This window comes from Chiloscyllium plagiosum, unplaced genomic scaffold (genome assembly GCF_037043375.1).
Source record: "Chiloscyllium plagiosum isolate Xiang-an unplaced genomic scaffold, Cpla_swu_hap1 HiC_scaffold_28, whole genome shotgun sequence".
In the NCBI taxonomy this organism is placed as follows: domain Eukaryota; kingdom Metazoa; phylum Chordata; class Chondrichthyes; order Orectolobiformes; family Hemiscylliidae; genus Chiloscyllium; species Chiloscyllium plagiosum.
The window spans coordinates 949,751-965,939 of record NW_028270166.1 but is presented as its reverse complement, the minus strand read 5'-3'; the positions used below and the strand labels follow the sequence as shown (position 1 = coordinate 965,939).

At 42.5% G+C, this 16,189-nt stretch overlaps 1 protein-coding gene across 4 annotated transcripts in view; it reads right to left on the bottom strand.

Moving 5' to 3' along the window:
- LOC122565518 (CREB-regulated transcription coactivator 1-like) overlaps positions 1 to 16,189 on the bottom strand; it is a 158,355-nt gene that overhangs the window by 80,352 nt on the left and 61,814 nt on the right. For all 4 annotated transcript variants that reach the window (XM_043721564.2, XM_043721565.2, XM_087975865.1 and 1 more), the window contains 3 exons: positions 8,134 to 8,177; positions 7,685 to 7,905; positions 6,841 to 6,995 (listed from right to left, as the gene is read on the bottom strand). In XM_043721564.2, the coding sequence (XP_043577499.1) occupies positions 6,841 to 6,995; positions 7,685 to 7,905; positions 8,134 to 8,177 (420 nt within the window). The remainder of the gene's footprint in view (positions 1 to 6,840; positions 6,996 to 7,684; positions 7,906 to 8,133; positions 8,178 to 16,189) is intronic.

Below are 16,189 nucleotides of genomic sequence, written 5' to 3'. Positions count from 1 at the left end.
TTGCTGAGGTTGGAGGGCTTGAGCTATAGTGAGGCGCTGAATAAGCTGAGGCTAATTTCCCTGAAGCATCGCAAGCTGAGGGGTGACCTTATAAAGGTTTATAAAATCATAAGGGGCATGGATAGGATAAATAGACAATGTATTTTCCCTGGGGGGGGGGGTGGAGAAAGAGGGGTTTTAAGGTGAAGGGGAAAAGATATAAGAGGGACCTAAGTGGAAAAGTGGAAACTTTTTCACTGAGGGTGGTGCATGTGTGAAATGAGCTGCCAGAGGAAGTGGCGGAGACTGGTACATTACAACAACATTTAAAAGGCAGCAGGATGGATATATGAATAAGGTGGGTTTAGAGGGATATGGGCCAAATGCTGGTAAATGGGACTAGATTAATTTGGGATATCTGGTCAGCATGGATGAGTTGGACCAAAAGGGTCTGTTTCCATTCTGTACAGCTCTATGACTCTTAGTGGCAAAAGAACTTACAGTATCATAGTCACTGTTCTTGAAATGCTCCCACTGAAAGTTCGATTCCCCAATATCAAGTCTATTATGGCCCCTTCCCAGTTGGACTGCATACATATTGCTTCAAGAAACCCACCTGGGATATGCTTAACGGATTCCAAATCCCAACCACCAAGCCCTAAGGGAGTCCCCATTAACATAAGGGAAGTTAAAACTACCCATCTCAACAATCCTGGTGTTTCTACCTTATTCCATATCTCTGTTCCTTCATCTCCTGCTGGCTGATGAGAGACCTTTACTACACCGCCAAAACTGACTGCACCCTTCCTATTTCTGAACACCACCCATTTGTCCATGATGAATGAGCCCTCCATGATGCCCTCCCTCAGTAGAGGGGTGACATTCTCCCTAATCAGTATCACAACTTCCCACCTCCATTACATTCCCCTCTCATGCTCTTGAAACATCTAAGTCCTAGAATGTTAAACTGCCACTCTGTCACTCTCTCAATCAAGGCTCCGTAATAGCTACAATATCATTGTTGTGTATTAATCCAAATTCTAAGTTCATCTGCCTTACCTATTATACTCATGTTAAAACAAAAACAGACTGCCAGTCCTGTTAAGTTTGGAAACCACTCTCTGCCTGTTCTTCCTGTTAGCCTTACTGGTCTTGGTCTCTAACTCCTCAGTCATTTCACTTGCTGTCCTATTGCTCTGGTCCCCACCTCACTGGCACACTGCTTTAAGTTCTCTCCAGTGACAATGAGCAAACCTCCCTGCCTAGATATCAGTGCCTCTCCAATTTAGGCGCAACCCATCCTTATTAAAAATAATACAAAATTCAAGTCACCTATTTAATATGCCAGACTTGCATTTCAGCACTTTCTACTTTTTATTCCAAAGGCTATAGGCCTACGCTGTTCAACCTTTCATCATAAGTTAACCCCTCCATCCCAGGAATCAGTTGACCGAATCTTCTCTGAACTGCTTTGAAGCTATTATATCCTTTCTCAAAAATGGAGACAAAAACTGCACACAATACTCTCGATGTGGCCTCACCGATGCCCTGCATGATGGCAGAAAACATCTTTACTTACATATTCCATTCCCACTGCAATAAACAATTTTGTCATTTGCATACAAACTTTATGCTGGTCATCCATTAGAACACTCAGATCCCTTGTATCTCATAGTTCTGCAATCTTTTTCCATTTAAATATAATTCTCTAATCTTCCAGGCAAAGTTGACAAACTCACGCTTTCGCACATTATAGTCCATCTGTCACATTTGTACCCACTCACTTAGAACACAGAACAGTACAGCACAGTACAGGCCCTTCAGCTCTCGAAGCTGTGCCAGCCTTTTATCCTACACTAAGATCAGACTAAGCTGCATACCCTTAGTTGCACTATTCTCCATGTGCTTATCCAAGATTTGCTTAAATGTCCCTACTATCACTGCTGCCAGTGCATTCCATGCATCCACCACTGAGTAAAGAACTTAGTTCTGACATCTTCCCTAAACCTTCCTTCAATTACATTAAAATTATGCTCCCTTGTGATAGACATTTCCACCCTGGGAAAAAGTCTCTGGCTATCTACTTTATCTATGTCTCTCAACATCTTGTACACCTCGATCAAGTCACCTCCCACCCTTCTTCACTCCAATGAGAAAAGCCCTAGCTCCCTCAACCTTTCTTCATAAGACATGCCCTCCAGTACAGACAGCATCCTGGTAAATCTCCTCTGTACCCTCTCTAAAGCTTCAACATCTTTCCTATAATGAGGCAACCAGAACTGAACACAATATTCCAAGCATGGTCAAACCAGGGCTTTACAGAGCTGCAGCATAACCTCACGGCTCTTAAACTCAATCCCCTGCTAATAAAAGACAATACACCATATCCCTTCTTAACAACCCTATCAACCTGGGTGGCAACTTTAAGGGATCTGTGGACATGGACTCCAAGATTCCTCTGTTCCTCCACACTGCCATGAAGCCTGCCTTTAACCCTGTATTCTGCATTCAAATTTGACCTTCCAAAGTGAATCACTTAAAACTTTTCCAGATTGAACACCATCTGCCACTTCTCAGCCCAGTTCTGCATCTTGTCAATGTCCCGTTACAATCTACAACAACCCTCCACACTATTCACAACTCCACCATCCTTCGTGTCATCAGCAAACTTACTACCCCACCCTTCCACTTCCTCATCCAAGTCATTTATAAAAGTCACAAAGAGCATAGGTCCCAGAACAGATCCCTGCGGAATACCACTGGTCACCGAGCTCCAGGCTGAATACGTTCCACTATCTTCTGTCTTTTATGGGCCAGCCAATTTGCATCCAGACAGCCAGATTTCCCTGTGACCCATGCCTCCTTACTTTGTGAATAAGCCTACCATAAGGAACCTTATCAAACGCCTTGCTAAAATTCAAGTACACCACATCCATTGCCTTCACTACAGCCTTCATCTACATGTTTTGTCATATCCTCAAAGAATTTAATAAGGTTTGTAAGGCACGACTTGCCCCTCACGAAGCCACGCTGACTATCTCTAATCAAACTATGATTTTCCAAGTAATTATAAATCAAGTCTTTCAGAATCTTCTCCAAATACTTTGCCCACCACTGACCAATTGCAGACTGACTGGTCTGCAATTCCCAGGATTGTCCCTATTCCCTTTCTTGAACAAGCGAATAACATTTGTCACCCTCCAATTATCTGTCACTACTCCAGTGGACAGTGAGGATGCAAAGGCGAAATTGAGCACTGCAGATGCTGGAGATTAGGGTTGAGAGTGTGGTCCTGGAGAAGCATAGCAAGTCAGGCAGCATCCAATAGCAGGAAATTTGATGATTTGGGCAAAAGCCCTTCATCAGGAAGGATGCAAAGCTTATCACCAAAGGCGCAGCAATCTCTTCCCTTGCTTCCTGTAGTAACCTTGGGCATATCCCGTCTGGCCCAGGGGATTTATATATCCTTATGTTTTTTCAAAATTTTCAACACATCCTCCTTCTTAACATCAACCTGTTCGAGCATATCAGTCTGTTTCACACTGTCCTCAGAAACGTCAAGGACCCTCTCAGTAGTGAATACTGAAGCAAAGTATTCATTAAAGATACTCCGACTCCAGGCGCAGGTTCCCTCCACTATCCCTGATTGGCCGTACCCTCACTCTGGCCATCCTCTTGCTCCTCACATAAGTGTAGAACGCCTGAGGGTTTTCCTTAACTTTACCCGCTCTGAAGCTTTTCCAAGCCCCCTCCCCCCCAGCTTCTAGCGCTCCTAAAGTGCATTCTTCAGTTCCTTCCTGGCTACCTTATAACCCTCTAAAGCCCTGTCTGATCCATGCTGCCTCAACCTTAAGCAAGCATCCTCCTTTCTCTTAGCTTGAACCATCTATGTCCCTTTACAGACTCCTTATGACATTGCTTAAATTTACTTTACAAATTTTTCGAACACCAGAGCGAACAAAACCTCTTTATAATAGTGATTTGATAAAAGTTCACCTGCCTGATGCTGCTACCTAAAGTTAGCTCTTTATTAAATTAATCTGAGCTCCTTTTGTCAGCTGAAGATTATATTACAGAAATCCAACCCAGACTTACTTATACAATGCAATACCTGTTTGACATGAGCAGGCTACTCAATCGAATCTATATGAAAGATAAAATTCCTGTTAAGATCATTCTGCCATTGCCACATCCTTGAGAGAGGGAGGAAAGATGGAGGACTAGAGGGGGCCAGAGATATGAAAGATAAGGTAATGGAAGGATTTAAATATAAGGATCAGAATTTTTAATTTGATGTATCACTAGATTAAACCTGATGCAAATCTGACAGTACTGATGATGGGTGAACAAGGTTTTGTGCAATAAAGATGCAGGAAGCAGAGTTTTGGAAAAAAACTTATACAATGCATAATGTGGAAACCTGGACACAAATATACTATAGTACATGAATCTATAAGTGATAAAGGAAAGGCTGAAGGTTTCACAAACAGATGGGCAGAGGCAGACATGGGTGATGTTAGAGGGAGAAGGAAGTGACCTTTGTAGTAGAGCACTTACAGAACTGGAAACTCAATTCAAGCCAAATAGTCATTAAATTTCAAATCAGATTGAGATGGTAGTCAAGGAAAGGGATTAGGTTGGTGACGTAGGGACAATACGTTTGGTGAGGCCAGAACATGATCATTTATTCTGCGCAATATTCTGCTGAGGTAAAATACAACATACCTACTAAATCACAGACAAGCACTCATTTGAGTGTGGGTACCAATTCTCTACTGTGTTATAACAGTGTTAGGAGCAAGTATGAATAGTGTGTTACACTGACCTGAAAAATGACTTTCCTCATGAGATTAAATTAATTAATTTTAAATAATTGCTTAGTACAGATCTTAAACATTGCTAAAATAAGATTGAGTTTTTATCATGCACCCATCAGGACTGATCCAAGAAACCAAACTGAAAAGGGAATGTCATACATTTCAACGATTGGTGGATTGTACCAACTCACGTCCCCGGACTGTTCTCAGCAAGCCAATTGTGCTCAACTAGTCTGTGCTTGCAAATCTCATGAAATCACATTCAACATCAGATCATGCCTGACAAATTTGTTGGAGTTCTTTGATGAAGTGACCAGGAAGGTTGTCAAAGACAGGTCAGTAGACATAGTCTAAATTCATTTCAAAAGGCCTTTGATAAGGTTCCATATGGTAGGCTGCTCTAGAAGGTTAGATTCCATGGGGAGATGACTATACTGTTGGCTTGATGGTAGGAAGCAGAGGGTAATAGTGGAAAGATGTTTGTTGGACTGGAGGCCTGTGACTAGTGGAGTGCCTCAGGGGTCGGTGCTGGGCCCATTACTGTTTGTTATCTACATCAATAATTTGGATGAGAATGTACAAGGCATGATTAGTAAGTTTGGAGGGGACACTAAAATAGGAGGCATTGTGAACAGTAAGAATGGTCATCAGAAATTGTACCAGGATCTTGATCAGCTGGGGAAGTGAGCTGAGAAATAGCAAGTGGAGTTTAATATAGACAAATGAGAGGTTTTGCATTTTGGGAAGTCTAATCAAAGCAGGAGTTTCATAGTGAATGGTGGGGCCTTAACGAGCGTAGTGGAACACAGGGACCTTGGCGTGCAGGTGCACTGTTCTCTGAAAGTGGAATTACAGATAGACAGAGCAGTGAAGAGTTTTGGCATGCTGGTCTGCATCAGTCAGGGCACTGAGTAGAAAAGTTAGGAATATGTGTTGCAGTTGTACAGGACGTTGGTGAGGCAGCACTTTGATTATTGTGTTCGGTTTTGGTCACCTTGCTACAGGAAGGATGTTATTAAACTGGGAAGAATGCAGAAGAAATTTACAAAGATGGTGCCAGGACTCATTGGTCTGAGTTATAGGGAGAGGTTGGACAAACTAGGACTTTTTTTTCTTTAGAGTGTAGGAGACTGAGGGGGATCTTATAGAAGAGCATAAGAGGCATGGATAGGGTGAATGCACTCTGTATTTTTTCCCAGGGTTGGAGAATCAAGGACTAGAGGGCATCAGTTTAAGGTTAGAGGGGGAAAAAATAGAAGAGAATCTGAGGGGCAACTTTTGTTTTTAAACAGAGACTGGTGTGCATGTGGAATGAGCTGCCAACGGAAGTGGTTGAGGTGGGTACATTAACAAGATTTAAAAGGCATTTGGACAAATACATGGTTGGGAAAGGTTTAGAAGGATATGGGCCAAGTGCAGGGAAATGCACTTAGTGTCGATGGACGTTTGGGCCGGCATGGACCAGTTTGGGCTGAAGAACTTCTGTCCTTGCTGTGGGACTCTGTGATTCCATATTAGACTGCTCATGCTGAAATCCCCAGTGTGCCAAGAATTATACTGGAAACAAATGTGAAGATCAATTGGGCTCTCAGTAATATGTATTTACATACCCTAGCAGTTTCTTATATTAAACACATAGGCAAAAGGAATTCATTGCACAGTGTACTCCTTCATTGTGAAAAGAGTTACGGAGATTGCATTCCCGATGGCAACAGCCTGAACAATGACAGCCTGTCTGCCTGGTCAGGATTTTCAACTAAGATTGACATTTAACTGTTCCAACTGCATCTCCATGCCATCCATACTCTAACCAATCAGTACCCTATTATCATGCTGTATAAATCAGCAGTTTGATTTCTTGCTTACCAGTCCTGATGAATGCAAGATAGAAAGCTTCAACTTAGCTTCTATTTTAACAGTGTTCAATTAAGTTTCTGGTTAGTTTAAATGCTGCTCAAATTGACGTCTAATTCTCCTGTTATCAGATTATATTTTAAAAGCACATTACACTTCAATTGTATAATTTATTCCTTGCAGACTATACCTGTGTGATTGGAGAGAGTGGGGAGAGAGCTGGTGATAGCTGAAGTTGTTGCTGTTGTCTCCGCGAGTCTGTGCTGACTGGTAAAGAGAGAGGTGTCACTGTTGATTGTCGGTTCTGGAGAGACCCTGTCAGTGACCCCTGTGATGATGTCAGACCTGCAAACAATGCAAGATGTCAGCAAGATTGGAAAATTGATTAAGTGATCAGTCTCATTTGTGGGGATCTGTTCTTGTCCCCAGATGCTACTCGGATTGAAGTAAGTTGACCAATTGGCCCTCTTCTACAGGGTGAAAATCACTGGCCCTAACTCAACAGTTTCTCAGGGGACATAAATGAGGTCCCAGACATCTTTGCATTTGTAAAGTTTACAAATAAACTTTACTGTGTGGAGTTTGCACGTTCTCCCCGTGTCTGCGTGGGTTTCCTCCGGGTGCTCCGGTTTCCTCCCACAGTCCAAAGATGTGCAGGTCAGGTGAATTGGCCATGCTAAATTGCCCGTAGTGTTAGGTAAGGGGTAAATGTAGGGGTATGGGTGGGTTGCGCTTCGGCGGGTTGGTGTGGACTTGTTGGGCCGAAGGGCCTGTTTCCACACTGTAATGTAAACTAAACTAAATAATTATTACCTAAAACTGAAAAGGTCATTTGAACTACCTTTCCTACAGTTGTATCTGTCCCAAAGTTTCTCCAGTTGTTCTGCCAGAAAATGATTTGCAGGTATTATTCTTCCACGATTACCACCCTGTTGAGCCTTGGTTCTACATATTGATGTTCTCTAATATCCAGTCTCTACATCCTATGCCTTTCCATGTACACTGGCTATTGGTGCAAATGTCCCCTCACATACCCTGGCTGCTGCTATTGAGGCCTAGATGGTTCATATTTGCTGCCAGATTTCCAGTGCTGTTTGCACTGCTCAAGGGTGGAAACGTAGACTCCTCTGGATCTAGTGGAGTAGGAAGAGGTGGTGGGAAATGAATGGTTGTGAGATCTGGCAGGGATCCTCCAGTGTTATGAGCAACAGGCATCAGTGTTGTGGTACTTTCCTGGTCTGCAGATGGGAAAATACTGTTAAAATAAAAGAAAAACAAAATCAGGCTTTCAACTTCCATTCTGGAGCTAAAACCACCTGAGAACATCACATGTCTTATCTTAATCTTAAACAGTTACTTATGTAGGAGATTAGCCGTTTTGAAATCATCAGATTACAAATGTTAAAGACCCTGCCCCACACCTTCCCACCACCATCTAAACACTAACTCTCATGCACAGCTGAAGCCCAGAAAGTCTACTCACTTGATCCCTGGGACTTCACATGATTTAGGCCGTGAGGATACAGACTGTGAAGAAAACAAATAAAATGAGAAGCACCTTAAAAATGAGATGAGCAAAGCATGAAACCCATTAACTGCTATTCCTCCAGTATTTAGACCGTGTTTGGTGTATTCCCATTGTTTTTCCCTCTAATACCTCTCAAAGATTATGTCAACACTTGATTGCTAAATAATGCCTAGTCTATGGGTTATTCTCAGTATAGAGAGTTGGACAGAGTATTGGATTTCCTCTTTAACAAATAATTCCAAAAAACTATTTTTGTAGTTCAATCCATTTATTTTATTCCATGTGTTGCCTATTGCTTTCCTATGAGGATATGAGGTCTGACATAATTAAACTATATTATGGAATTGATTTTTTAAAATTCTTTCTGGACTCATCCACATTGCCTAAGCAAAACAGCATTTAAATCTTTAAAGTGTGATTAACCTCTATGGCTTTTGTTGCCTCAATACCTACAGGTGTAGATAAGCAGGAGGCTGGAAGAACACAATAAGCCAGCAGCAGCCAAGATCATACAGAGAATCAAAGGAAGAACCAGGTTCTATTCTTGCACTACTCAGCTGATCTGAGGGAGGAGCAGCAATTTTGGGATTTCACTCAATTCTGGATCACGAGGCAAAAATTAGCACGATATATAAAGTGATAATAAAAGCCTTTTGTGAAGGGCAGGTCGTGCCTCACAAACCTTATTGAATTCTTTGAAAAGGTGACGAAGGAGGTTGATGAGGGGAAAGCGGTAGATGTGGTATATATGGATTTTAGTAAGGCGTTTGATAAGGTTCCCCATGGTAGGCTACTGCAGAAAATACGGAGATATGGCATTGAGGGTGAGTTGGAGGTTTGGATTAGGAATTGGCTGGATGGAAGAAGACAGAGGGTAGTAGTTGATGGCAAAGTTTCTTCATGGAGTGCCGTCACTAGCGGTGTTCCGCAAGGATCTGTTTTGGGACCATTGCTGTTTGTCATTTTTATAAATGACCTGGAAGAGGGGTTAGAAGGTTGGGTGAGCAAGTTTGCGGATGATACGAAAGTCGGAGGAGTTGTTGACAGTGAGGAAGGATGTGGCAGGTTACAGCAGGATATAGAGAAGCTGCAGAGCTGGGCAGAAAGGTGGCAAATGGAATTCAATGTAGCTAAGTGTGAGGTGATTCACTTTGGGAAGAATAACAAAAAGATGGGGTACTGGGCTAATGGTCGGATACTTGGTAGTGTGGATGAGCAGAGGGATCTTGGTGTCCATGTACACAGATCTCTGAAAGTTGCCACCCAGGTAAATAGTGCGGTGAGGAAGGCATATGGCGTACTGGCTTTTATTGGTAGAGGAATTGAGTTCCGGAGTCCTGAGGTCATGATGCAGTTGTATAAGACTTTGGTGCGGCCGCATCTGGAATATTGTGTGCAGTTTTGGTCGCCATACTATAGGAAGGATGTGGAGGCACTGGAACGGGTGCAGAGGAGGTTTACCAGGATGTTGCCTGGTATGGAAGGAAGATCGTATGAGGAAAGACTGAGACACTTGGGGCCGTTTTCATTAGAGAAAAGAAGGTTTAGGGGTGACTTGATTGAGGTGTACAAGATGATTAGGGGGTTAGATAGGGTTGATAGTGTGAACCTTTTCCCGCGTATGGAGTCGGGTATTACAAGGGGGCATAGCTTTAAATTAAGGGGGGGTAGATATAGGACTGAAGTTAGGGGTAGGTTCTTCACTCAGCGAGTCGTAAGTTCATGGAATGCCCTGCCAGTAGCAGTGGTGGACTCTCCCTCTTTATGGGCATTTAAGCGGGCATTGGATAGGTATATGGAGGATAGTGGGTTAGTATAGGTTAGGTGGGCTTGGATCGGCGCAACATCGAGGGCCAAGGGGCCTGTACTGTGCTGTATTCTTCTATGTTCTATGTTCTAAGTACATAAAGAGTAGCTAAAGTGAGCACTGGTCCCATCATTAAGGATGAGGTTTCTAAATTCTTGGAAGAGCAGGGTCGGATTAGATCAAGTCAACATGGATTTAGTAAGGGGAGGTCGTGCCTGACAAACCTGTTGGAATTCTTTGAAGAGGTGACAAGTAGGTTAGACCAGGGAAACCCAGTGGATGTGGTCTACCTAGACTTCCAAAAGGCCTTTGATAAGGTGCCACACGGGAGGCTGCTGCGCAAGGTAAGGGCCAATGGTGTTCGAGGTGAGCTACTGGTATGGTTTGTGGATTGGCTGTCTGACAAGAGGCAGAGAGTTGGGATAAAAGGTTCTTTTTCGGAATGGCAGCCGGTGACAAGCGCTGTCCCGCAGGGTTCAGTGTTGGGGCCGCAGCTGTTCACATTATACATTAATGATCTGGATGAAGGGACTGGGGGCATTCTAGCAAAGTTTGCCGATGATACAAAGTTAGGTGGACAGGCAGGTAGTACTGAGGAAGTGGGGAGGCTGCAGAAGGACCTAGACAGTTTGGGAGAGTGGTCCAGAAAATGGCTGATGGAAATGCGAGGTCTTGCACTTTGGAAAAAAGAATACAAGCATGGACTACTTTCTAAATGGTGAGAAAATTCGTAAAGCCAAAGTACAAAGGGATCTGGGCGTGCTAGTTGAGGGTTCTCTAAAGGTAAACATGCAGGTTGAGTCCGTGATTAAGAAAGCGATTGCAATGTTGTCATTTATCTCAAGAGGGTTGGAATATAAAAGCACCGTTGTGCTACTGAGACTTTATAAAGCTCTGGTTAGGCCCCATTTGGAATACTCTGTCCAGTTTTGGTCCCCACATCTCAGGAAGGACATACTGGCACTGGAGCGTGTCCAGCGGAGAATGGTAGGTCTAACATATGAGGAACGGCTGAGGATCCTGGGATTGTATTCATTGGCGTTTAGAAGATTAAGGGGAGATCTAATAGAAACTTACAAGATAATACATGGCTTGGAGAGAGTGGACGCTAGGAAATTGTTTCCGTTAGGCGAGGAGACTAGGACCCGTGGACACAGCCTTAGAATTAGAGGGGGTAAATTCAGAACAGAAATGCGGAGACATTTCTTCAGCCAGAGAGTGGTGGGCCTGTGGAATTCATTGCCGCAGAGTGCAGTGGAGGCTGGGACGCTAAATGTCTTCAAGGCAGAGATTGATAAATTCTTGATGTCACAAGGAATTAAGGGCTACGGGGAGAATGCGGGTAAGTGGAGTTGAAATGTCCATCAGCCATGATTGATTGGCAAAGTGGACTTGATGGGCCGAATGGCCTTACTTCTGCTCCTATGTCTTATGGAAATTCAGATAGGAGAATTAGCAATAATAAGTAATGGCAAAGACTTTGAAAAAGTATGGAGTATCCGTCTTCACGGGAGAAGATATAAAAAGCACTCTAAGAGTAGTAGAGAATCAAATTGCAAAAGGGAGGGAGAAACTTAAAATAATTATGAAAGAAAATTTAATGGAATTTAAAGTCAACCAGTCCCTGGACTTGATAGTCTGTTTTCTCGGGCATTAAAAGTAATGACAGCAGAGATAGCAAATGCCTTGGTTATAATCTACCATAAATCTCAGTGCATTTGAAAATGCAAATATAACACCACTATTCAAGAAAGGAGACAAAAAGCAGGAAATTATACCCCAAATTAATCTCACATCTACCAAAGGGGTATTATCAGGGTGGTTCAAAAAATCGTAACACCATCAGGCAGAGTCAATATGGGTGCTTGGAGAGGGGGGAAGAGGAGGTTCACCAGGATGTTGCCTAGTATGGAGAGTGCTAGCTATGAAGATTACGTAGATTAGGATTATTTTCATTAGAAAGATGGAGGTTGAGGGAGACATGTTTGAGATCTATAAAATCATGTGAGGTATAGACAGGTTGGATAGCAAGAAACTTTGTTCCCCCCCCCCCTAGAGTGGAGGACTCAATTACTAGGGGTCACAAATCCAAGGTGAGAGGGGAAAAGTTTAAAGGAGCTATGTATGGAAAGTTCTTTACACCGAGGTGGTGGGTGCCTGGAATGCGTTGCCAGCAAAGATGGAAGAGGCAGGGACGATAGAGTCATTTAAGATGTATCTAGATATGAATGAGCAGGGAGTAGAGGGATACAGATCCTTACTAAATAGATTTAGAAAGAGGATCTGGATTGGCACAGGCTTGGAGGGCCGAAGTGCCTGTTCTTATGCTGTAATGTTCTTTGTTCTTGTAAGTGGGCAAATAAAATTGACATGGAGAAATTCCATCTTATTGGTCATAAAGAGGCTATGCCCCCTGGTTCTAGATTCAGCAGCCAGTCAAGACCGGAACAGTTAGTACATTTCAATGTGATCAGCTTTCATTCTTTTGTCAATCTCTGCTCATTATACAATCATAACATTCCTTAAGTTAGACTGGCGAATCCCTTTGAAATTAACATGCCATTTGCCACCTTAATTTCTTGTTACGCTGCATTCTGGCTTTTAGTGACTCCCAGAGAAGGACACCTAGATTACACTTAAGAAATATTTTGTTATTCTGGTGTTTCTACCAAAGTAAGTAGCTTCAAATTTATTCACAATACATTTCACTTGCCATGTTCTACCCCATTCACTTAGTTCATCCAAATCCTTTTGAAGCTCACTTGCAGTCTCCTCACAGTTTACTTTCACACCCATTTTGTTGTCATCAGCAAATTTGGAATGATTATAATTTCTTCCCCACATTCAAACATTAACAGATTACAGAAATCTTTCCAGAATCTGTAGAATTACAAAAGATAGCCAGGAATGTATTGACCATATCTATAGCTATTTCCTTAAATACCCTAAAATGAAGGTCATTGAGTACAAACTGACCAAACCTCAATTTAGCAAATTTTTAGAACACAGAACATAGAAAAGTACAGCACAGAACAGGCCCTTCGGCTCACGATGCTGTGCCGAGGATTATTCCTAATCTAAAATAGGATAATCTAACCATGCACTCCTAAATTCACTGCTATCCATGTGCATGTCCAGCAGTCCCTTAAATGTCCTTAATGACTCTGCTTCCACCACCACTGATGGAAACGCATTCCATGCATTCACAATTCTGCAGAAAACCTACGTTTTCAGGTAATAGCTCATAAATAATGCTAATTTTTTTTGTTCCTCAGTTTCAAGTTCTTCGGCTGACTAACATTTCTGGTAGATTTTTCTGTATCTTTTTCCATGAAGAGAGATACAAATACGGATTGCGTATTTGTTTAGTTTCTCTCCCATTTCTCTGTGCTCCACGATAAATTCTCCTGTACCCACTCTTGATCAGCTCACACTTATCCTTGCGAGCTTTTTCCCTTACACACAGACAAAACAATTTACACTGTCTGTCTTTATTATCCCAGTACCTTGTACTCACATTCTCTTTTCCCTGATTAGTTCCTTTGTCCTCCTTTGCTGGGCTCTAAATTGCTCCCCTTAACACTTTCAGGTATTCTTCTAAGCCACTTCCTTTGATCTAATACAATCCTTCCTCCAATAGCTTTACCTTTCCATTTGTGTGTTTGTTCCTTAGACATATGTTTATTTGCTGTAGATCTAGTAGTGTTTCTTTAAATACTAGCTATTGCCCAGATTAGAGTGGTGCTGGAAAAGCACAGCTGGTCAGGCAGCATCCGAGGAGCAGGAAAATCGACATTTCGGGCAAAAGCCCTTCATCAGGACTCTTTTCCAGCACTACTCTAATCTAGACTCTGATTTCCAGCATCTGCAGTCCTCACATTTGCATAGCTATTACCCACCTGCTTTCAAATGGCAACACAGAGAAGAGGCAGCAAGATTTTAAAAGCAGAGCAAGCAGGAAGTGGCTTCATTCTGAACAAAGCGCTGAGAGAGGACACAACAAGTTTCAAATGTATATGAAGAGCAAGGTGTGGCTTCATTGAAAACTGAGAAAACAGGAAAAGTAGGCCGTTCGAGCCTGCGCTGAGATTCAATTTGATCATGGCTGATCATCCAACTCAGTAAAAACTATACCTATCTCCTTCCTGAAAACAAAGAACAAAACAGCCCTTCAGCCCAAGCCTGTGCTGACACATGACGCCTTTCTAAACTAAAAACCTTTTGCAGCCTCACAATCCGTATCCCTCTATTCCCTGCATATTCATACATCATTCAAGATGCCTTTTTAATGTTGCTATTGTATCCGTCATCACCGTCTCCTCTGGCAGCACATATTAGGTGCTTACCACCCTCTGTGTTTAAAAACAAATGCCTCTTGCGTCTCCCTTAAACTTACCAGTGAATGTTAAATCCTTGTCCCGAAGTAACTGATATTTCTACCCTGGGAAAAAGACTACTGATGGAAAGGGATAGATATATATCACAAGGCAAGAGTTACAGCTGGGGGAAAGGCAATTATGATGCAATTAGGCAAGATTTAGGATACATAGGATGGGAAAGGAAACTGCAGAGATGGGCACAATTGAAATGTGGAGCTTATTCAAGGAACAGCTACTGCAGATCCTTGATAAGTATATACCTGTCAGGCAGGCAAGAAGTGGTTGAATGAGGGAACCTTGGTTTACTGAAGAAGTTAAATCTGTTGTCAAGAGAAAGGAGGCGGCTTATGTAAATATGAGCCGTGAAGGCTCAGTTAGGATGCTTGAGTGTTACAAGCTAGCCAGGAAGGATGTAAAAAGAGAGCTAAGAAGAGCCAGAAGGAGATATTAGAAGTCGTTGGCAGGTACGATCAAGTTGGAAATGCTATAACTCTAGAACGTCGGATGGATCAGTTTTTGTCCAATGTGTACAGGAGGGTTTCCGACACAGTATGTTGAAGAGCCAACAAGTGGGGAGGCCACACTGTATCTAGTGCTTGGTAATGATTTAGTTGTGGGTGAGCACTTTGGAGAGAGTGACCATAATTCAGTTACGTTTAGTTTAGCGCTGGAAAGGGATAGGTACATGCCACAGGACAAGAGTTATTGACGGGGCAGGGGCAATTATAATGCGATTAGGCAAAAATTAGGATGCATAGAATGGGGTAGCAAAATGCAGGGGATGCAGACAATCGAAATGTGGAACTGGTTTAAGGAACAGATATTGCGTGTCCTTGATAGGTATGTCCCGTCAGGCAGGTAGGAAGTGATAAGATAAGGGAACCGTGGTTTACTATAGAAATTGCATCTTTTGTTAAGCAGAAGGTTGTTTATGTGTTGATGAAAAAAGATGGTTCAGATGAGGTGATGGAGAGTTACAGATCAGCGAGGAAGGATTTAAAGAGAGAGTTAAGAAGAGCAAAGAGAGGACACGAGCAACCTTTAGCAAATAGAATAAAGGAGAACCTTTCTATAGGTATGTGAGGAATAAAAGGATGACTAGGGTAGGAATAGGGCCAATCAAAGACAGAAGTGGGAATTTGAGTATGGATCCTGTGGAGATCGGAGAGGTGCTAAAGGAACATTTCTCATCAGATTTCACTCAGGAAAAGGAGAATATTGTAGAGGGGAAGAATGAGATACGTGATATTAGACTAGAAAGGATCGAGGTTATTTACAAAGAGATGTTAACAATTCTAGAAGGAGTAAAAGTAGACAAGTCCTCTGGGCCGGATGGGATTTATCTGAAGATTCTCTGGGAAGCTACGGAGGAGATGGCAGAACCTTTGGCTTGATATTTGAGTCATCATTGTCTACAGGTTTAGTACTGGAGGACTGGACGATTGCAAATGTTGTGCCCTTGACGCAAGTAATTATAGACCAGTGAGCCTTGCTTCTGTTGTAGGAAAGATTTTGGAAAGGATTATAAGAGATAGGACTTATAATCATCTAGCAAGCAACAATTTGATTTCAGATAGTCAACATGGTTTTGTCAAGCGCAAGTCGTGTCTCACAAACCTCACTGAGTTTTTGAGAAGGTGACCAAGCATGTAGATGAGGGTGGGGCAGTTGATGTGGTATATATGGACTTCAGTAAAGCCTTTGATAAGGTTCCACATGGTAGGCAATTGGAGAAAATTCAGAGGCATGGGATTGAGGGTGATTTAGCAGTTTGGATTAGAAACTGGCTTTCTGAAAGGCGGCAGCGAGTGGTGGTTGATGCAAA